General features: G+C 58.5%; 2 protein-coding genes across 3 annotated transcripts in view; both read right to left on the minus strand.

Annotated features, from left to right (window-relative positions):
• The window catches only part of CUNH16orf96 (chromosome unknown C16orf96 homolog), an 85,275-nt gene extending 74,491 nt beyond the window's left edge, over positions 1-10,784 (minus strand). The window contains exon 1 of the mRNA XM_054270884.1: positions 10,132-10,784. Within this exon, the coding sequence (XP_054126859.1) occupies positions 10,132-10,755 (624 nt within the window). The 5' untranslated portion in view covers positions 10,756-10,784. The remainder of the gene's footprint in view (positions 1-10,131) is intronic.
• Positions 10,785-14,058: 3,274 nt separating this feature from the next.
• On the minus strand, positions 14,059-20,398 carry DECR2 (2,4-dienoyl-CoA reductase 2). 2 transcript variants are annotated; one of them, XM_054270902.1, is made up of 9 exons: positions 20,292-20,398; positions 20,148-20,216; positions 19,777-19,828; positions 18,540-18,675; positions 17,911-18,035; positions 17,351-17,444; positions 16,590-16,694; positions 15,427-15,615; positions 14,059-14,149 (listed from the first exon to the last, which is right to left on the minus strand). In XM_054270902.1, the coding sequence occupies exons 1-9, from the start codon at positions 20,387-20,389 to the stop codon at positions 14,115-14,117; spliced, it is 903 nt and encodes a 300-aa protein (XP_054126877.1). In that variant the 5' UTR covers positions 20,390-20,398; the 3' UTR covers positions 14,059-14,114. The 2 variants fall into 2 exon arrangements, with proteins under 2 accessions (XP_054126877.1, XP_054126878.1); XM_054270903.1 differs by having other exon boundaries at positions 14,070-14,149; positions 15,398-15,615.
• Positions 20,399-20,844: the final 446 nt, after the last annotated feature.

The following is a 20,844-nucleotide window of genomic DNA, read 5'->3' on the forward strand; positions in this document are numbered from 1 at the left end:
CCAAACAGGGAACAGCCTGGAAACAAAGCTGTAACCCCCATTGGGCATTGCCAGGGATCCAGGGGCAGCCACAGCTGCTCTGGGCACCCTGTGCCAGGGCCTGCCCACCCTCACAGGGAGCAATTCCTCATTCCCAATATCCCATCCATCCCTGCCCTCTGGCAGTGGGAGCCATTCCCTGACAGGACACAGGGCATCCCCAGAGCTGTCACCAGCCCATGCCACGCAGAGCTGGGACACACCAGGACACACAAAGGAACTCAGGAATTCATGTTTGTGTGCCCAGCACACAAATTCCCAGCAAACACCACTGTCCCTCAGAGCTTCAGCTTCAACAGGATCACAGAATGTGGGAAGAGGGAGCAAATGCACTATAGTCACTCTGGCATTGCTGGGAAAAGGGAATTTGCTGTGGCACTGCAAGGAGCTGGCTGGGAGAAGCCTCCCAGCAGCCTCCACAATTCCCTGCTTTAAGAGCAGTTTTCTCCATAGAGAGGGAAAAATCCTGACCAAAATCAGGAATAAAGTGCCTGGGCCAAGGCCACAGCCATGAGGAGCCCCATCCCTGACCCACTGGGGCTGTCTCAGGCTGGCAGGTGTGGCTGGGGGTGTGTATTCTATTTAATCTGTCAGAGCTGGGGCAGTTCTCTGCTGTCCATGGGGCAGTTTTTTCTTTCTCTCTCCCACAGCCAACCCTCCCTCCAGGAGATCTCTGCTGTCCATGGCCACTGAGTGTCCCCGCAGGGCTGATCCAATTCCAGCATCCCATGGGGAGATGCTGTGCCCAGGGCAGGAGCCAAGCATTCCTGCCTGGATCCAATCTGGGCCTGGCACAGCACAGCAGCCTCTGCCCCCTGCATTGCCAGAGGAGCAGCTTTCTGCTGCCCTGCATGGCCAGAGGGAGCCCAGGCCCATCTGCAGCAGCCCTGGAGCTGCAGAGGAAAACTCCCCCCTTGTGCAGGATCCCTGCTGCAGCAGAGCCACAGCTGGCACTGCAGGAGGGCTGAGCCCCCATGGCATGGGGCTGGGACACCGCCCTGACACAGGGGCCAGGGCATGGTCTGACTCTGGCAGTGCTGTTTTGTATCACTGCATCTTTATTTTATTTTTATTTTCTTCCCTAATAAAGAGCTGTTATTCTTATTCCCATATCTTTGCTGAGAGCCCCTTAATTTCAAAATTAGAATAATTCAGAGGGAGAAGGTTTACATTTTCCATTTCAGGGGAGGCTCCTGCCTTCCTTAGCCTTTCCAAACCCAGACAGGCTGTCCCATCCTCAGTTCCCTGGAGGAAAAGCCCAGCCCAGCCCCGGCACCAGCAGAGCTGTGTTCCAGGGCAGGATCCACCACCACTCTCAGGGATTTGGGCTCTCCAGCTGCTCTCCCCATGGAGCCAGCACCAAGCATCCAGCTCAGCACCAGTGGCACTTTGGCAGGAATTGTCCCCATGGCTCTCCTTGGTCATGTCCCCTCCTCCTCCCTCCCCCACAACCCACAGCACCATTAATAACTTACTCTGCCCCACACAAACTCCAGCAAAAGCTTTACAGGGAACGGGAGTCTCATCAGAACCCAAAATTTGGGAGAAGAGACCATTCCTGGAGCTGTGAGCTGTGCACGGAGCCCAGGCCGGCATTGCCATGGCTCCATGGCACCTTCAGGGCTGCTCCTTGGCCTTGGAATTTTGGGATCCCAGAACAGGGTTCCTGCCAGGTACCACTGATGTGATCTGGGACACCCCTGTGGATACAGAGCTCTCTTTCAGCCTGGAGCTGTCTCTGATGTGACACCAGCACATCCAAGGCCTCCAGCACAAGCTCATGGAGCTGGAGTCATTCCAGAGAAGGCACAGAAATGCCCCAAGGGCTGGAGCCCCTCTGCTCTGGAGCCAGGCTGGGAGAGCTGGGGGTGCTCACCTGGAGAGGAGAAGCTCCAGGGACACCTCAGAGCCCCTGGCAGGGCCTGAAGGGGCTCCAGGAGAGCTGCAGAGGGACTGGGGACAAGGGATGGAGGGACAGGACACAGGGAATGGCTCCCACTGCCAGAGGGCAGGGCTGGATGGGATATTGGGAATTGGGAATTGTTCCCTGTGAGGGTGGGCAGGCCCTGGCACAGGGTGCCCAGAGCAGCTGTGGCTGCCCCTGCATCCCTGGCAGTGCCCAAGGCCAGGCTGGGCAGGGCTGGGAGCAGCCTGGGACAGTGGGAGGTGTCCCTGCCATGGCAGGGGTGGCACTGGGTGGGCTTTAAGGTCCCTTCCCACACAAATACTGGAAGATCAAAGCACAGACACACGAGGATATGAACAACCAGTGATTCTGAGCAGCCTGAGGAGATCCCTGCTGTTCCTCCCCCTGTGGCTGCAGTCCTGCCTCTGCTGGAGGCCTCAGGCCTGGACCTAAAGCATCAGCCCCAGCACCACCCCATGTGTGGAAGGGGACTGAGAGCTGCAAAGATCTGAAAGTGGAAAAGGAAAGCTGAGAGGAGCTTTAGGGGCTCCGCCTGATGTGGGACAGTGAGGGAAGCACCAAGTCCTGCACACTGGGCTGGCTCAGCACCGGCTGCACTGCAGATGTCCCAAAAACCTTGTCAGGAGAGCAGCTCAGAGCACACCCAGAGCAGGGACTGCACTCTGAGAGCAGCTGGGGAAGCTTCTGGCATGTGGGAGAGGCACTGCAGGTACAAAATGCACAAATCCCCAAGGGCAGAGTCCCTCTGTGTGTCCACAGGCACCTGCACATGGGGACAAGGCCTGGGATCAGCCCCAGGGCAGCTCTGGGCCCTCCTGACCAAACACACATGGAGGGGTCCAGGCGAGGAAACAGGGCTCCCAATCCTCAGCAAACTCATTTTCAGTAGTTTGGGGAGGCAAAACCTCCCTCAGGCTCATCTAAAGCCATCACCCAGGTGGGACCCTCACAAGGACAAGGACATTGAGGGGCTGGAGGGTGTCTAGGGGAGGGAACAGAGCTGGGGAGGGGCTGAGGGAGCTGGGAAGGGGCTCAGCCTGGAGAAAAGGAGGCTCAGGGGGGCCCTTGTGGCTCTGCACAGCTCCTGACAGGAGGAGACAGCTGGGGGAGCCCCAGGGAACAGGGACAGGACAAGGAGAAACAGCCTCAGGCTGGGCCAGGGGAGGTTTAGTTTGGATATTGGGAAAATTCCTTCATGGGAAGGGGTGGTCAGGCCCTGGCACAGCTGCCCAGAGCAGTGGAGGGTCCCCATCCCTGAAGAGCTCACAAAGATGTGGCTGTGGCACTGGGGATGCCTTTCAGGGGTGGCCCTGGCAGTGATGGAGCAGAGATGGATCCCAGAGCTCCCCAGAGCCTCCCTGAGTGCCAGCCCAGCAGAACCAGTCTGGCAGCTTTGTACCTCCATTCTCCACAGGTGCCTGAACTCACAGAACCACACAGAGGGAAGGGCTCCCACTGCTCCCCCAAGGCCAGGAACCCACCCAGGAATGATGGAAAGATGGAGCCAGGCATGAGGAACAGGGAGAAGCAAGCCATGCCTCACTGCCAGCAGACTCACAGAGCTGGAACAATGTTGGTTCATTGTTGTTCAGGTTCCACTCCTAGGAAAAACGTTGCTGCCATGGCAGAGGGGATGCTGAGGGTGGCCCAGCAGGAGCTCTCCCTGCCCAAGCAGCTGAGGCTAAAGGGAAATAATTTGTTTTGTAAAATTCCAAAGGCAGGAATTAAGGAAAAAGAAAAAAAAAAAAAAAGGCCCCTGGGTTCCAAGCAGATCATTCCTCTGACAATGAGCAGCAAACGAAAGTCAAACAGGAATAAAGTGCAGAGGAATTCTGTGGGCAATGGTAATGATTATCAATTATTGTCTGGGCTGAGTTACATAATGCTATCAGCAGCCTGGGAATGCTTTGGGAGAGGGCTCTGTGGGCAAGAGCAGCTCCAAATGAGCCCTGTCTTGTGGTGCACTATCATATTCCAGTTAATTATGGTGACCCCAATCCAATTTTAATCAATCACAGCCTCAGGAAATACTCTGCTCCTGGGAGGAACCTTCTTGTGAATCCTCCTCTCTTCTCTCAGTACTTACAGGGGGTTATAAAGGAGAGGGAGAAGGAATTTCACACAGGCAGTGACAGGACAAGGGGGAATGGGTTGGAACTGAGAGATTTCCATTGGATATTACAGAGAGATTCTGCCCTGGCAGGGTGGGCAGGCCCTGGCACAGGGTGCCCAGAGCAGCTGTGGCTGCCCCTGGATCCCTGGCAGCGCCAGGTTTGATGGGGTTTGGAGCAGCCTGGGATGGTGGAAGGTGTTCCTGGACATGGCAGGGAGTGGGGTGGGATGGGCTGGGGTGGGATTAAGGTCTTTCCAGCCCATCCCTGAAAACCCTCAGATGGTCCCTTGGCTGCTGCTGGGGCAATGCCCACGCTGGGAGCCCCAGGCTGCTCCCTCAGGCACAGCACGGGGCAGCTCTGCACAGCGGGGGCTGAGGCTTCCCCTGGGCAACCAGGGCTTCTTTACTTGCAGGAATGAACCCAAATTCCAGAGGAACACAACCAACCTTGATCAAAACAAATCACAGCATGGTTGGGGTTGGAAGAGACCCTAAATCCCATCCAGTTCCACATCCATGCCATGGCAGGGACACCTCCCACTGTCCCAGGCTGCTCCCAGCCCTGCCCAGCCTGGCCTTGGGCACTGCCAGGGATCCAGGGGCAGCCACAGCTGCTCTGGGCACCCTGTGCCAGGGCCTGCCCACCCTCACAGGGAACAATTCCTCATTCCCAATATCCCATCCAGCCCTGCCCTCTGGCAGTGGGAGCCATTCCCTGTGTCCTGTCCCTCCATCCCTTGTCCCCAAGTCCCTCTCCCAAAAATCCACATTCACTGCACTCTCAACCTGCAGGAGCCAGGCAGAATGAAAAGGTTGATTTAATAAACTGGGAGCTGGGATAAAATTACCAGCAGCACCCTCCTGCCAGCCCACAGAGACAAACCCAGCCTTTGAGCATTCACAGCCCTGCAGGCTCCATCCCTGCAGGATAAGCATCCCTCCATCTGATCCCAGCCACAAACACAGCACCAGAGCTCTGCCCAGCTCTGATCTGCTCCCAGCCCTCCCCACCACTCCCAGGAGCTCAAAGCCAAACCCAGGCAGGAGCAGCTAAAAAAACCCAGGAGCAGCACAGGAATCATCTCCTCCTTGGAGGCTTTGGGGATATTTATAAGTGAATCAAGCGAGCTGAAAATGGAATTTGCAAAGCAGCCACCACCTCGCCCAAAATTACACAAAATATGTTGGCTTGGAAGCCTTTTCCTCTCTGAGGGAGAAAGAAAAACTCCTGTCTTGGAGCTCCTGGAGCACACAGACCTGTTATTTATTGATGGTGGCAAAAGCCCTTTGAAGAGGGAGGAGAGGAGGGAGGAGGAGAGGAAAAGGCTCCCACCCAATCTCCCAAAACCCACAAATTCCCTGCCATGATTTTCTTTGGGGAGGGGAAAAAACTGGGCCCTTGCTCAAAGCAAGCAAAACATTGCAGATTTGTTGCTGTTCCAAAGCACACAAGGGTGTCCACAGGCACCTCCTGCACAGCCAGAGCATCCCCAGTGCCATCCCACAGCAGGGACCAAATCCCAGGAGCTGGAATGCTTCTCCTTCCAGGCCAGGGTATTCCATGCAGTTAAACAGCAATTAAAGCCTCTGGAAGGTGCAGCAGCAGCAGCAGCACAGTTGGAGGCAATTAAAGCCTCACTGGCCTGTGAAAGCATGAGAGGTAATTTTAGAAATCTCTTCATAAAAGCAGCATTTCCTCTGCTCAAACTGGATAAGAACCATGAGAAAATGGAAAAATAAAAAACAAAAAAGGGGTTTCCTTGTGACAGATCATTATATTTCACAGGGAAGTGGGAGAAAACCAAGGGGATGAGGGAGGAGATCCCAAATCAGCTGCCAGGTCAGCAAGGGCAGGGAGATGGAAGGAGGGGCCCTGGATGCAGCACCCAATTCCCAAGGGATCCATCAGAGGGGAGCAGGAACAGCAGTGGCATCACCACAGGAGGAACCTCTAAAAAGCTGCAGTTTGACACTGTCCAGACTTCATTACAGGAAATAACTGCCAGCTTTTCAGATTGTTTTATTCAAAAATAAAAACCAAGTGCAGGATTCTTCACAGCTGCTGGCTGGAGTGATCCCTGCCAGCCCCAAAATGGGATTTGTTCTGCAGCTCTCAGCTCAGGCTGGGCACCCCATTCCAAAAGGCTGAGAAAAGTACAAAAAAACCTGATAAAAGCCCTCAGGAACCATCCCCAGAGGGAAAGTTAAAAGCTGAATATGGGGAACTCAGCTGATGTGGTGGCAGGACAGGTGTTGAGGGATGGAAATGTTAAAGAAAGCAGAATAAATCACACTGGAATGAAGCTCAAACTGATCGTCCAGAGGGGAAAAAAATCCACAGCTGAAGATCCCTTGGAACAGGAGCCTCTGGAAGTGAGTGAGACAAACTCTGGGATTTCTCTTAATTGAGCCAAGGCAGTGAGATCATGTGGTGCAAGAGGCTTTTCCTTCTCCAATTGTCTGTTAGATCAGAACAGAAAAGGAAAAACAACCCAAGGTGCCAGCAGGACGCTTGTCCTCAGCCTCACAAACAATCCATTCTCCTCTGAGCCTGCTGGAAATGAATCCAGGCAGAAGAGCCTTGGGCTCTGTCACCCCAGCCAGCCAAACACAATGCAGGGCTACAGGAAAATTTAATTTTGGGATAAAAATTTAAACCAAAAGTGGTTGCACAATGGTTTTAGGTTCTGTGCAACCCCCAGAAGTGCAGGACACAACCCCTCCTGCTTTGCAAGGTGACACAAAAGTGACATCAAGTGTGTCCCCAGCTCCCTGCTCGCTGTTTAAGCCAATCTCACTCCATCCTTCTGTCCCAGCCAGTGGCTCCAGGGAGCAGCAGATCCCAAAGAAATGTAGGGAAAAAGGGGAGGAAGGAGACAATAACAACACAGCACCCCTGGCTGCTGCCTCCCAGGTGGTTTGGGAGCAGTCCAGGAGGTTTGGATGAAAAATCAAGTGGTTCTCAAGGAAAGTTAAGTTATCCTTAAGACCCTTCTTGTTTGTGAATCCACGGAGCATATCAGGGGTCCATGGGAGCAAATCTGTGTTGGACACACACCCTCCTGTGAGAGGCTGTGGGGGAACCATCCCCAGGCTGTCCCTTCCCTGCTCAAGGTGGGCTCTGGACATCCCAAGGCTGTCCCTTCCCTTGGCTCAGGTGTCACCCCCACACCACCCTCCCATCACCCTTGGGAGATGAATGTACTGCCAAGAGCTCAATCCCTATCAGCTGTTATCTCTGCAGATCAAAACAAACTGCCTTTATCTCTGCCCTGATCTCTTCCCCATGCCAGCAGCACGGCCACAGAGCTCTCCCACAGAGCCCTCCAACACCCTGAGCTGCTTAAGCAAAACCCCATCCCAATCCCATTTTTGATCCCCGTGGAGAGAAAGCCACCCAATTCACCCGAGCAGAAACCCCCAATCCCACGTTTATTATGGAATAAACGCCAGCTGGTGCCTTCCCTTTGACATTTAGCTAATAATTGTTGCAGCCAAACGAGCTGACAGTGCTCACTCAGCAGCCCGTGAATGCCTCTGGTGTTTGACTGAGCGCTAAAGACAACACTTGCTGCTCTCCAGCTCCTCATCCATGTGGGTACACACACACACACAGCCCCTCCTGCAGCCCTCCCCAGCCTCGGGAATCAGCTGCTGGTCCTGCTCCAGTTTAGCCATTTGTTCCAGCCCTGTGGGCAGCAGGCAGGAGGGCAGGGGAAAGGGAAGGAGGCACCTCCAGCAAGGGGCTGGAATTTGTTTCTCATGAACAATTCTCTGGGATTAGCCAGGCAGCCACCACACCCCGACCCCTCTCAAGTCATGGTTGTGGCACAAGCTTAATTTACACCTTCAGGGTCTCATTTAATCCCCTGAGCACTGTTTTACCCACTGGGGATGTTCCTGCCCTTTAACTCCCACCTGAGCTGGATCTCCATTTTCCACAAGCCCCACTCTGGGCCCAAGTTCAGCGGCTTCACAAAAAATAGGTCAAGGAACTCCTCCAGAGCTCCTCCCTTTATTACTCCACACATCAGGGGGCTCAGGGTGGAGATCAGGAAAGGTTCATCCCCAGAGGGTGCTGGCACTGCCCAGGCTCCCCAGGGAATGGGCACAGCCCCGGGGCTGCCAGAGCTCCAGGAGTGCTCGGACAGGGATGCCCAGGGTGGGTTTTTGGGGGTCTGTGCAGGCTCAGGAACTGGACTCAGTGATTCTTGTGGGACTAAAAGGGACCCTGAAGGTGTAAATAAAGGTTGTGCCACAACCATGCCTGGGGTGCTGTGAGAGAGGGGTCAGGGTGTGATGCCTGCCTGGGTAATCACAGAGGGACAAATTTGATCTGCTGGGAGCTTACAGACACAATCACCAACCCCTTCTCCTCCTCCCTCAGCGTGCCCTGGTCCTTTCCAAGCTGCAGATTCACACCAAGTGTGACCTCCTGCACACACAGGCATCCCCTTTCCTCCTGTGCCATTCCCCTGGAGTGCCCAGGCACTGCCACACCAACGTCCCCAAGGTGCCCAGGCCCAGCTGTGCCAGGAGCTGCCCGTGCCAGCCTCCTGCTGAAGAGAAGTGGCTTTGCAAAGCATCATTTAGGGCAGCACAGGCTGTGCTCAGCAGGAGGAACAGGGAGCTGCAGAGAGCCCCTTCCCAGCCAGATCCATGTGGACAGACACCATCCAATGGCACAAACCCTCTGGGGACACCCCATGAGCTTTGGGGTGACCTTAGCAGCACACAGCCCCTCCTAGGCCATGCTCTGAGGTGTTTTCCCAGCTCAGTGAGACCCCTCTGGAGCTCTGGCCCCATCCCCACGCTGGCACCGGGCACTGCTGGGCTGAGCTGCATCCCCAGAGCCACCTGCAACGTCCCTGCCACCTCCTGTCCCCATTTCCCACGTCCTTGGGCTGCTCCTGCCAAGAGACACGAAGGCACACAGTCCCCGGGGAGGTGGCACCGTGTGCAGGAGCCTCCATGGACTGTCTGCTGCTGCCTCCTCGGCTGGGGACAGCAGTGGGACATGGTGATGGCACAGGGAGCCTGGCAGGACAGGGCAGAAGAGAGGATTTAGGAATAAAACCTCTCTACTGGCACAGGTAGAGATACCTGAGCTCACACCTTCAGACCCCCAGCGCACACAGTGCCCCCTCAGCAACACAAAGAAGTTCCCTGCCTCCACTCTGCAGGGCTGTTTTTCTGAAATAAACGCCTTTGTTTTATCTTTGAGAGGTGTTTCTAGCAGGAGGACAGGGATAAAAAGCCCTCCTCCACCGAAAGCCTCCTTCACACATGATTTGCTTTGTCATGGCACTTAAATACCCGCGCAGCAGCCAGGGATGGAGAACGAGAGCAGACCTGGGCAGGCACAGGGAAACTTCACAGCAATACCTGCATTCCTTAAAAAAAATAAATCGTCTTTTCCTGGTAGCGATGCCAGCCCAGGCCAATGCACGAAACACCAACAGATCCATCTCCGTGCCCTGGTGAGCGCTGCCGGAGCTTGCTCCATTTTGGGTCAGCCCAGGCAGCTTCAGATTACATCGCTGTGATCTGCGGCAGGGGAACAGCGGCTGGCCAGGGCACAGGGCAGCAGAAAAGGGAAAATGCACATTGAGGCTGTCAGAGCCCGACAAGCGAGCAGGGAGTCAGGGAATGGCCTGGGCTGGAGAGGCCCTGAAGGATCCCCTCGCTCCAAGGCGCTGCCAGGGCAGGGATGCTCCCGTTGTGGGGTGATCACGGTCAGCAAGGGCGGCACGGAGCAGCCCCGGGATGTGCCCGTGCCCAGGCAAGCCCCGGGGCGGCAGCGATGGAGAACAAAGAGCCGCGGGCTCCCGGCGGCTCCGGCTCCTCCCGGGCGCAGCGGGGGCCGCTCGGGCCGGCGTGCCCTTCACCGGGGCGATGCCAGCGCTGTCCTTGGGGACGCTGAGCTCTGCAAGGGCCGCAGCTCGGACAGAAGCCACCATCACCATCACCCTCACCCCGGGGCGGTGGGGCCGGCGGGAACCAAGCGGTGCCGCCCCCCGGTGCCCACGGTGGACAGGTGCCCGGTGCTCACCTGCTCGGCGCCGTAGGCCGTGGCGAACTGCACGAACTCCTCCACACGCACGAAGCCATCGCCGTCGCGGTCCAGGGCGTCGAAGACCGGCCGGAGGCGCGGCTCCTCCTCGGGCGGGGGCTCGGCGGAGCCCTCCGGGCCCGGGCTGTCCCCGGCCTGCCCCGGGCACCAGGGCGGCGGCTCCGCGCCGGCAGCGGCGGCATCAAGGGCCCAGAGGTCCAGATCCAGCTCCGGGCCCAGCTCTGCCTCCTGTTCCAGCTCCGGCTCCAGGTCCAGCTCGGGCTCCGGGCTCAGATCTGCCTCCTCCTGTTCCGGCTCCAGCTCCGGGTACAGGTCCAGCTCTGGCTCCGGTTCTGGTCCCAGCGCCGGCTCCGGTTCCCGTTGCAAGTCCAGGTCCGGCTCCGGTTCCAGGTCCAGCTCGGGTTCTAGGTCCAGCACTGGCCCCGGTTCTGGTTCCAGCTCCGGTTCCAGGTTCAGCTCCGGTCCTGGTTCCAACTCCGGCTCCGGTTCCGGTTCCAGCTCCGGTCCTGGTTCCAACTCCGGCTCCGGTTCCAGCTCTGGCTCGGGCCCTGGTCCCGGCCCCCGGGGCAGCGGGGGCTCGGTCCCAGGCGGACGCGGCTCCATCTTCACCGCCGGCGCTCCGCGCCCGCCGCCGCCCGCCCCGGGCCATGCCCCGCGGCCATGCCCCGCTCACATCGGGGCGGTGCCGGTACCGGTGCGGTCTCCGCGGCACTCACGGCTTTGTGCGAGGAACGCCGGCCCCGCCCGCCGACACCGGGGGCGGCCCCGCCGGTCCCGCCCTGCTCGGGGAGCGGCGGCTCCGAGCGCCGGGGCCGCGGGTCCTGCCCGGGACCGGAGATTAAGGGAGGCGGCGGCGGCACCGAGGAACAGCCCCGCGGCCCGCCCGCCCTCGCCGCCGCTCCGGGGCCGCACGCGGACAAGCGGCAGCTCCAGCCCGGCCGCCGCCGCAGTAGCCGGGGCGGTGACGTCACTCGCCTGCCGGTCCGGTTGGCCCCGCCCCTCCGCGGCGCGAGCCCGTGCCGAGACCACGCCCCCTGCCCGGCTCGCGCGCGGCGGGGGCGGGGCCGGCGGAGAGGGGCGGGGCCAGGGGAGCGCGAGCACGTGGGACCGGGGGGCAGCGTGAATGGGGACCCCAAATCCCCCGGCTGGGAAACCGTGCTCCGGGACCCTAAACCCAAACCATGCTCTGGGACCCCAAACCTCAAACTCAAACTGTGCTCCGGGACCCCAAACCGTGCTCCAGGGCCCAAACACAAACCGCGTTCCGGGACCCCAAACCTAAACTGTGCTCCAGGACCCCGAACTGTGCTTTGGGACCCCAAACCGTGCTCAGGGACCCCAAACCCAAACCGTGCTCTGGGACCCCAAACCACGCTCTGGAACCCCAACCCGTGCTCCAGGACCCTAAACCAAACCATGCTCCGTGACCCCAACCCCAAACCCAAACCGTGCTCCAGGACCCCAAATCATGCTCTGGGACCCCAAACCCAAACTGTGCTCTGGGACCCCAAACCCAAGCTGCACTCCAGGATACCAAACCGCGCTCCAGAACCCCAAAACCAAACCCTGCTCTGGGACCCCAAACCCCTGTGAGGGAACCGTGCAACAGGACTGCCCAGCTGCTCCAGGTGTGAGCCCCAAATCCCCCCGGGGAGATGAGCGGTGCTCCAGGACCCCCAACCCCAGTGGGGCAGCACTGTGTGCCTGGAATGCCTGAGCTGCTCCAGGGGGGAACTGAGCCCCGGGACACCCCTGGGACCCTCAATGGGTTAATTAATTAATTAATTAACACCCTTGCTTAGGGCTCACAGCCTGCAGGCTCCGGGCAGCTGCAGTTTCTGCAGGAGCACCGGGATGGACCCTGCTAACACAGCCCTGAGCTGGCCCAGCAGGTGGAATTACAGCCCCTGGGTATAATTAGCAGCAAATTTGATGAGCAAGAGCATCCCTGGCCCCAGTGACCCTGCCCAGGCCACGGCTGTGTGTGACATCTCAGGAGCAGCCTGGTTGGGCCACCATGTGTCCCTGAGCACACCCAGCCCTGAGAGCCAGAGCTCAGCAGCATCCTCAGGGAGGATGTCACCCCTGTCCTTCAGCCCAGTGCTGGAAGGATGGAAACCTCCACTCCAAATCCTCTTCCTCAGCACAGCCATTCCTAAAGGTGAGCAGGGCAGGAAGGGGCTCCTGGCTCTGTCCCACGGGGGGGAAGCCTCAGGCATCCCCTGCAAAATCCCCTGGACAATACCATTCCCAGTTTCCAGACAGCTCAGGCTGTGGGTTCCTGTGTGGATGGGGCTGAAGGTGCCTGCAGGGCTGGAGGTGACAGCCCTGCATGGGGCTGGCAGGGAAGGAGGTCCCAGGACAGGGCTGGAGGTGACAGCCCTGCATGGGGCTGGCAGGGAAGGAGGTCCCTGCAGGGCTGGAGGTGACAGCTGATGCTGTGAGGCAGCTCTGCAGCCCTGCATGGGTTCCTGCAGCTCCAGGCTGGGCCCAGAGCTCTGTCCTTGCCCTGGGGACACGTGGCCAAACTCAGCTCCCTCCTCCTGGGGCGGCCAGGACAGCTCTGAGTGCCCAAGTCACCCGGTGATGGTGGAACAGTGAAATCCATGGAGCCTCCCAGAGCAGGGCTGCAGGCCAGAGATGAGGCTGCAGCTGGGCAGGAGAGCCAGCACACACCACACAAGCACCTTCTCCAGGAGAAAACACATCCTGGGATCCAGCAATACTGCAGCCAGAGCCAAATCCCAAGAGCCCAGGCAAAGAATGCACGAAGATCCCAGCCCAAGCACTGCATCCCCATCCCCCTGAAGGGCTGAGCCTCTCACCAAAGCCCTCAGCACCTCCCTCTGCTGCTGGAACCCCCTTCCCAGAGCAGGGGCTGAGCAGCTGGCAGGTCCCCAAGCCCCTGGCCTGGAGCCTTGGGCACCACAGAGCCCAGGACTGGAGCCACCCAGGGCCCTGGCAGAGGGAGCAGTGGCTCTTCCCCTCCCTTAGTGCCCAGTTTGGAGCAGTGAGCTGGGCAGGGCACTGGTGCTCGTGCAGCAGAGAGAGGCATCACAGCTCCAGGAGGCAAGTTCTTTATTTGTGGCCTGGAGGAAGAAGTAAAACCTGGCGAGTCTACAATCAAGTAGGAAATACAATTAAGTGGGAGAAAGCTTCATTGAATCCAGGGTGAGCCTAAAATCTACCAGCAGCAGCAGGAGGGTGCACACGAGCAGTGTGTGCCCCCAGGGCAGCAGGGACAGGGCTGGCTCCAGCAGTGCCATCCTGCAGCCCAGCAGGAGGAAAGGATTGCATTCCAGCTCTAGCCCTTTGCTTGGCCTCAGCCTGAGTGTCTGCAGGACACAGTGTGACAGACAGATGGCTGTGGACAGACCACTGGACACAGTGCAGAGCTGGGCCTGGGGAATCTGCCCTCACACCACCTCTGCTCCCGGGAGAGGGGCACCCCAGCTGCATCCCAGGACCACTGTCCCAGCCAGGACCCCTCAGGGGACACAGCCACCTCCCCCTGCCAGGGTTTCCCCTCCCAAGAGTTGCCAAAGCAGAGCTGAGCCCCCCACGCTGGGTGACCCCGACCCCAGGTGGGCTGAGCTGCTCCCCCTCCCAAAAAGGAGCTGCTGCTGCTGCTGCTCAGGCTAAGACAGAGGAGGAAGAGGATGGGTACCCATGGGTGGCACTGCCTGGGGCTTGGCAAAGGCCACAGGAGCAGCTTGGAGGGAGCCACAAAGGGCCAGGGACCATCTGAGCCCTCCAAGCTGCACCCACAGCCACAGCAGCTCAGAGGGCAGCAATGGCACAGGGTGGGCTTGGTCCCCACCCAGCACCCCAGAGCTGTGTCCCCCAGGCAGACACAGGACTGGCAGTGTCACCAGAGGCTGTGGTGTCAGCAGTGGCTCCGGAGATGTCCCCACATGGTGTCCCAGGTCACGTCTGTCCGTCGGTCAGTCCCAGGCTGTCCATCAGTGGGGTTGGTTTGCTCCTGCAGCCCAGACATCTGCAAGAGAGGGTGGAGGTGGGGACAGAGCCCTGCTGGGGCCTGCCAGCTCGGGGAGGCTCCCAGGAGGAAGGCAGGACACCCCTTCCCTGCCAGGCTGCAGGAATCCATGCAAGGAAGAGGCTCTGGGGGACTCTTTGTGCTCAATCTTGTTGCTGGGGCACAGAAAATGGGCATCAGGTTCCTCTGGGGGAATCTCAGAGGTGTCTGGACAAGTGTCCACAAGACACCACATCACAAGCCAGGCTCAAAGGGAAAATCCAGCAGGTTCTGCTCATCCAAAGGACTGGCCATGAGGACACTGTACCCACTGCTGCAGGAGCCGTGCCCCAGGAGAATCGTGGTTAAGAATCATCATTTAAGTTGGAAAAGCCCTCTAAGACCATTAAATCCAACTGTTCCCCCAGCACTGCCAAGGCCACCACTAAAACATGTCCCCAAGTGCCACATCCACACGGTTTTTAAATCCCCCCAGGGATGAGGACTCTCCCACTGCCCTGGGCAGCTGTGCCACTGCCTGACTGTAGGAATGTGCCCCCTGTTGACCGAGTGACAAATTTAAAAAAGAAAAAAAGCCCAGAAGTTTCTCTCCTTGATTGGGTAAAGACACCTCATAGGACTTGGGGACTTCACCTCAAACTTAAGGACAGCCAATTGGACAGGAGTCAAAAAGTCCAACCTGAGCAATTTACTAGAAAAAGAAAAGAACAAAAGAACTAATGGCTTTTGTGAGGTGTTTTACCAGGGGCAAGGACCTCTTGCACCTGGCTTAGATTTTCTGTAAAGAGTTTTGTTATTTTGCCTTTTATTAAAACTTTTCTGTTTCTGACACTACCACAGAAGCCATCCTGCTGATTTTATGCCATCTGAGGTGGCTGAGCTATCTCAGGTGTGATATAAATCTCCAAGAGCCTATAAGACCTGGCTCAAGGAGACCATTACATCACCTGTCCACCCCTTCCATGAAGAAATTTTCTCTTAATACCCAACCTACACCTCCCCTGGCACAGCTTGAGGCTGTTCCCTCTGTCCTGTCCCTGTTCCCTGGGATCAGAGCCCAAACCACTCAGCTGTCCCCTCCTGTCAGGAGCTGTGCAGAGCCACAAGGTCCCCCCTGAGCCTCCTTCTCTCCAGGCTGAGCCCCTTCCCAGCTCCCTCAGCCTCTCCTCACAGCCCCTGTGCCCCAGGGAACAGCAGGGATTCCCTGAGGAGCCCTGCTCCAATCCCACGAGGGGGAAATGCAGTCACCTAGAGTTTAGCAGAGGAGGAGGCAATACCCAGCAAGGCAGAGAAGCTGTTGGGGGAGGTGAGCCAGCTGCCCCCGTCCACGACCAGGGTGGTGCCGGTGACGTAGGACGAGAGGGGGCTGGCCAGGTACAGCGCGCTGTGCGCGATCTCCGTCTTGTTCCCCGCGCGCTGCAGCGGGATCGCCGACAACTGGTTGGACTTCTCTGCAAATTTCCCACCTAAAAGAAGCAGGAAAGAGTCAGTTTGGACCATGAGAGGACTGTCCATCACCATGGCTGGCCAGGCACTGCAGCACTGCCCGTGGGGATGGCTGAGTGCTCCAGGGAACTGGGTGAGATCCTGTCACAGCCCTGGGATAAAAACCCGGGAAGATTTAAATGAGGAAAGTTTAAATAAATCACCAAGCCCAGCAGGGATTTTGTACTGACCCAGAGAGCTCAAGGACCTCAGAAAGCTTTAGAACCATGGAATGGTTGGGGTTGGGAGGGATCTCTCCTTCTCCTCCTCCCTTGCCATGGCAGGGACACCTCCCACTGTCCCAGGCTGCTCCCAGCCCTGCCCAGCCTGGCCTTGGGCACTGCCAGGGATCCAGGGGCAGCCACAGCTGCTCTGGGCACCCTGTGCCAGGGCCTGCCCACCCTCACAGGGAACAATTCCTCATTCCCAATATCCCATCCAGCCCTGCCCTCTGGCAGTGGGAGCCATTCCCTGTGTCCTGTCCCTCTATGCCTTGTCCCCAGTCCCTCTCCAGCTCTCCTGGAGCCCCTTTAGGCTGTGGAAGAGATTCTGAGTTCTCCATGGCTCCAGAGCAGAGCAGCTCTAACCCTTGGAACATCTCCATCGCCTCTGGACCCCTCTAAGAGCTCCAGGTCTTTCCCATCCTCTGGGGCTGCACCAGCACTCTGCTGATGGGCTATAACAGCCAACCCCTCAGGCAGGCAGAGTTTTGGGGGAGCACATTCCATCATGGCATCAGGGAGCCCAAACTGCTGCCAAAGCAGTGCCCTGGGAGGTACCAGGGGTGTGGGAAGGGCTGTTCCCACAGAGCTGTGCCAGCCAAGGCACAGCACAGCAGCAATCCCCACGAGCTGTGTGGCACTGGGGGTCCCTCCCAGTCCCACCCCCAGTCCCCTCCCGGCAGGGCAGTGCCAGGGCAGTGCCAGGGCAGGGCTGGGAGCCCAGGCTGCCTCACCCAGGCGTCGGAAGCCCTCGGTGCCCGTGATGGGGCCGGGGGCCAGGCTGTTCACACGGATGTTGTTGGGTCCCCACTCCACGGCAAGGTGACGGGTCATGGCATCTGGGGAGGGATTGCAACAGCACTGAGAAACAGGGAGCACAGCCACGCCAGAAACTTCTTGGGAGGGAGAAAAATGCCACAGAACAGTCTGGCTGAGAGCAAAGGGCCCTGGAGGGGAGAAGAGCCTCATCCCAAACCCAGGCATGCAGCAGCCACACCAATTCACCCCCATTGCCCCTCCCCAAGGTATCTTGTCACAGACATCTTTTATGGAAAATCCTTTCCTTAGAGTTTTTTCCTCCTGAGAAGCTGAGAGGCCTCAGGAACAAAATGTAAACAATGGTTATCTGCTGCTGTGGAATGCAACAGGTGCATCTGTGATTGGCCCATGTTAGATGTTTCTAATTAATGGCCAATCATAGCTTAGCTGGCTTGGGCTCTCTGTCCAAGCCACAAGCCTTTGTTATCATTCCTTCCTATTCTATTCTTAGCCAGCCTTCTGAGGAAATCCTTTTCTTCTATTCTTTTAGTATAGTGTTAATGTAATATATATTATAACATAATAAATCAAGCCTTCTGAAACATGGAGTGAGATCCTCATCTCTTCCCTCATCCTGGGACCCCTGTGAGCACCATCACAGTATCTTCCATGCCAGTATTTAGGAAGGAGTGGCTTCTTTTGTGGCTCAGAGCCCCAGCAGGGTGTGTGCAGGTACCTATGGCAGCCTTGGCAGCCCCAGCGTGCACCTGCAGGGCCTGCCCTCGGTAGCTCAGGGTGGCCGTGATGTTAACGATGACCCCGCCGTGGTCCTGGGGAAGAAAAGGAGATGTGAGTGAGGCAGGGAGCAGCACAAAGGCTCACAGAGGGCTCTGAGGGACAGGAGAGCTGGGCTTGGAGGGACAGTCACCCATAGGCACTGCCAAGCCATCACTGGGGCAGCTCTGATGAATCTCAGGGGTGGGGCAGCCAGCAGGAGAGGTGGGACACGCAGGGTAGAAGGAAAGGCCAAGGGAAAATGGCAAAGCTGGAAAGGCAGCAGGAGATCAGCTCCTCCAGGTGGCAGAGCATGGAAAGGTGCTGCAACAGCACAAAGCCTCGGGGCAAATGACAGGAGGAGCCTCCGCTCAGGGCTGGGATCCCTGGAAGGGAACAGAGTGGATCTGTGCAGGGAGGCTCCGGGTCCTTGCACTTCCCTGATTTCCCCAGGAGCACAGTGGGGTTTGACACTACCCCTGCCTACCAGAGCCTCTCCTCAGAGCCCCCTCTGCCACTTACCCGGAAATATTTCTCAAACAGCACCTTGGAGGTGTTGAAGGTGCCCAGGGTGTCGATGTCAATCACTGTCTTGAAGGCGTTGAAGGACAGGGCACTGGCTGGGCACAGGAAGTTCCCTGCAGCACCTGAACCACAGGGACACACAGTCAGGGCTGGGACAGGTGTCAGGGCCCTTCTGGGACAGGGAGGGTGAGGGACAATGTCTGCATGCATGGAGACAGCCCTGCTGAGGGATAAACTGGGGCTCTGTGTGCCCAGCAGCACAGCCAGCACGAGGGGAACAGGGATGATCCACACCCAGACAAACAGGGATGGCCACGCACCACACACAGATCTCTGCTTCCCCTGAGCCCCCAGGAAAACACCCTGCCCAGCAGTGAGCCCAGACAGCTGGGAGCCCTGGGAACAGTGCAGTAGGAGGGATAGTGCAGAGGGGCTCCAGAGCATCCCCATGGCCTCTGGACTTAGTCCAAGAGTTCCTTTCCCATCCTCTGGGGCTGCACCAGCACTCTGCTGATGGACTACATGAGCCAAACCCCTCAGGCAGGGCAGAGTTTTGGGGAAGCACATTCCATCATGGCATCAGAGAGCCCAAACTGCTGCCAAAGCAGTGCCCTGTGCAGCCTCACCATTGATGAGGATGTCAATCCTCTGGAACTCCTGCAGCGCCGCATCCACCGCGGCCGCGATGGTCTGCGGCTGCCGCACGTCCATGCACAGGGGCAGGCACTGCTGCCCTGTGGCTGCCACCAGCTTCTTCGAGGCCTGAAAGGACAAAAAGACACCTGAGAGAGCCTGGCTGCAGCCTGCTAGCCCTGGGGTAGCCAGGGAAAGCCAGGGAAAGTATGGTGTAACCCAGCACACTGGGCAGGCTGAGCCCAGGTACCTGCGTGGGCTGCCATGGATCAGCACAGCCCAGGCAACCTCTCTGCAGGGCAAGGACAAAGGTTGGACCCCAGCAAGGCTTTTTTTGGCATGAGCCCAGGCATAATTGCCCTTTAAATCCAAAGAGGCAGTGGGCAAAAGGGCAAGGACAGAGCAGCCAGGTGTCAGGCTGTGAAACAGAGCAGCTCTGCAGCTCAGGGTTTGTCACGTGCCACCCCTGTGGCTCATTAAGAGTAAGATTTTCCCCAGCAAATTAAGCACAGGGGACACACCTAAGCTCAGCAGCAACACCACACAATACCCAGAGCTGCTCCAACTTCTGTTTTGGGCTCTGTGAGAGGTCCTGAACCCCAACAACACACAGTTGCACAAGCAGCTGGAGTCCTGGACTGCAGATTCTGTGGCCTCAGAAGACTCTGGCCTCTGAGGATTAAAAACCTGCTGAGCCAGCTTCTTCTGGCACATGAGCATGAGGGGGTGGGAAATGACAGCCAATCACACCTGCACTGTCCCCTCTGCCCCAAAACACAGGACACCTGTGCAACCCACAAACCACACAGCCCCTGGCATCTGCTCTTACTCCACACTGAGCTTTCAGTCCAACCCTGGGCTCTGCCCTGCTGACAAACCTCCCCCACAGCTCATTTCTGCCTCTCTCCCCTACAAAAAGCCATCATGATCATGGAGTAGCCCTCACAAAGCAGGTTCCAGGTTAAAAGAGCTGTGCTGTAGATGGGGTGGGTGCTGCCCCAAACCCACACCCACACTGCTGGAGTGTCCGGGGCTTGCAGGCTGGGAAGCACTGGAAGGCACTGGGAGGCACTGGGAAGCAATGGGAAGCACTGGGAGCCACAAGGAGCCATTGGGAAGCAATAGAAAGCACTGGGAAGCCATTCCTCCTACTGCACTGTTCCCAGGGTTCCTGGCTCCACAGGCAGAGAGCAGAAGGATGTCGGGGCTCGCAGGTGAGCCCGCACTCACCTCGGCCACCCGCTGCAGGTTCCTGCTGGCAATGACGGTGCGGCAGCCGTGCCTGCGGGGAAGGGGCAGGTGAGACGGGCCGGGCTCCCCAGCGGCACCCCGGGATCAGCTCGGGGCTCCCTGCAGGAATCGCTGCTGCTCCAGGCCCGCGGGACGGGGACAGGCAGGGCCCGGTGCCCGGAGCCTCCCCGAGGGCTCTGCCGGCCTCGGCTGCACATCCCGGGGAAAGGGATGGGACGGGGGAGAGAGAAGAGAAGAGGGTGAAGAGGAGGAAAGTGAGGGGAAAGAAGGGAAAAGTGGGGAAGAGAAGAAGGGAGCAGGGGAAAGAAGAAGGGAAGGAGGGGCCGGTGCCAGGGCAGGGGCTCCCGCACCTCATGAAGATCTCGGCGATGCGGAAGCCGATGCCGGAGCCGCCGCCGGTGATGAAGGCCACCTGGCCCCTGTGGGACAGAGGCACGGTGAGAGCCGGGCCCCGGGGAGGCGGCTCTCGCGGGCCCCGGAGCACCGGCACTCACTGGAGCAGGTCGGGGCTGAGCAGGTGCCGGTACTGCGGCAGACATTCGTCCCCGTCCTCGTCCGGGGGCACCTGCGCGGCCATGGCGGCCTCGGCCATGGCGGGGGCGGTGCTGCTCACTGCGCCTGCGCGGGCGCCGCCGCCGTCGCCTGGCAACGGGGAGCGCTCCGGGACACAGCGACACCGAGCGGCCACGGCGGGAACTGCAGCGCGGGGAGAGCGGGGCCGTCCCAGGGCTCCCAGTGATATCCCAGTGAGATATCCCAGAGATATCCCAGTGAAATATCCCGGTGAGATATCCCGGTGAGATATCCCGGTGAGATCCCAGTGAGATATCCCCGTGAGAGATCCCCGTGAGAGATCCCAGAGATATCCTAGTGCTTCCAGAGATATCACAGACATATCCCAGAGCTGGCCCTCTGATCCCTGTGCTCCCAGCGAAATCCACCGTGCCAGTGCTGTCCCAGTGCTCCCAGTGCTGTACTGGAGCTGTCCCAGCGCTCCCAGTGATATCCATTGTGCCAGTGGTGTCCCAGTGCTCCCAGTGCCGTCCC

Source organism: Melozone crissalis, unplaced genomic scaffold, assembly GCF_028551555.1.
Source record: "Melozone crissalis strain CALT ecotype California unplaced genomic scaffold, PUWL_Pcris_2 ptg000012l_1, whole genome shotgun sequence".
NCBI classification, from domain to species: Eukaryota; Metazoa; Chordata; class Aves; order Passeriformes; family Passerellidae; genus Melozone; species Melozone crissalis.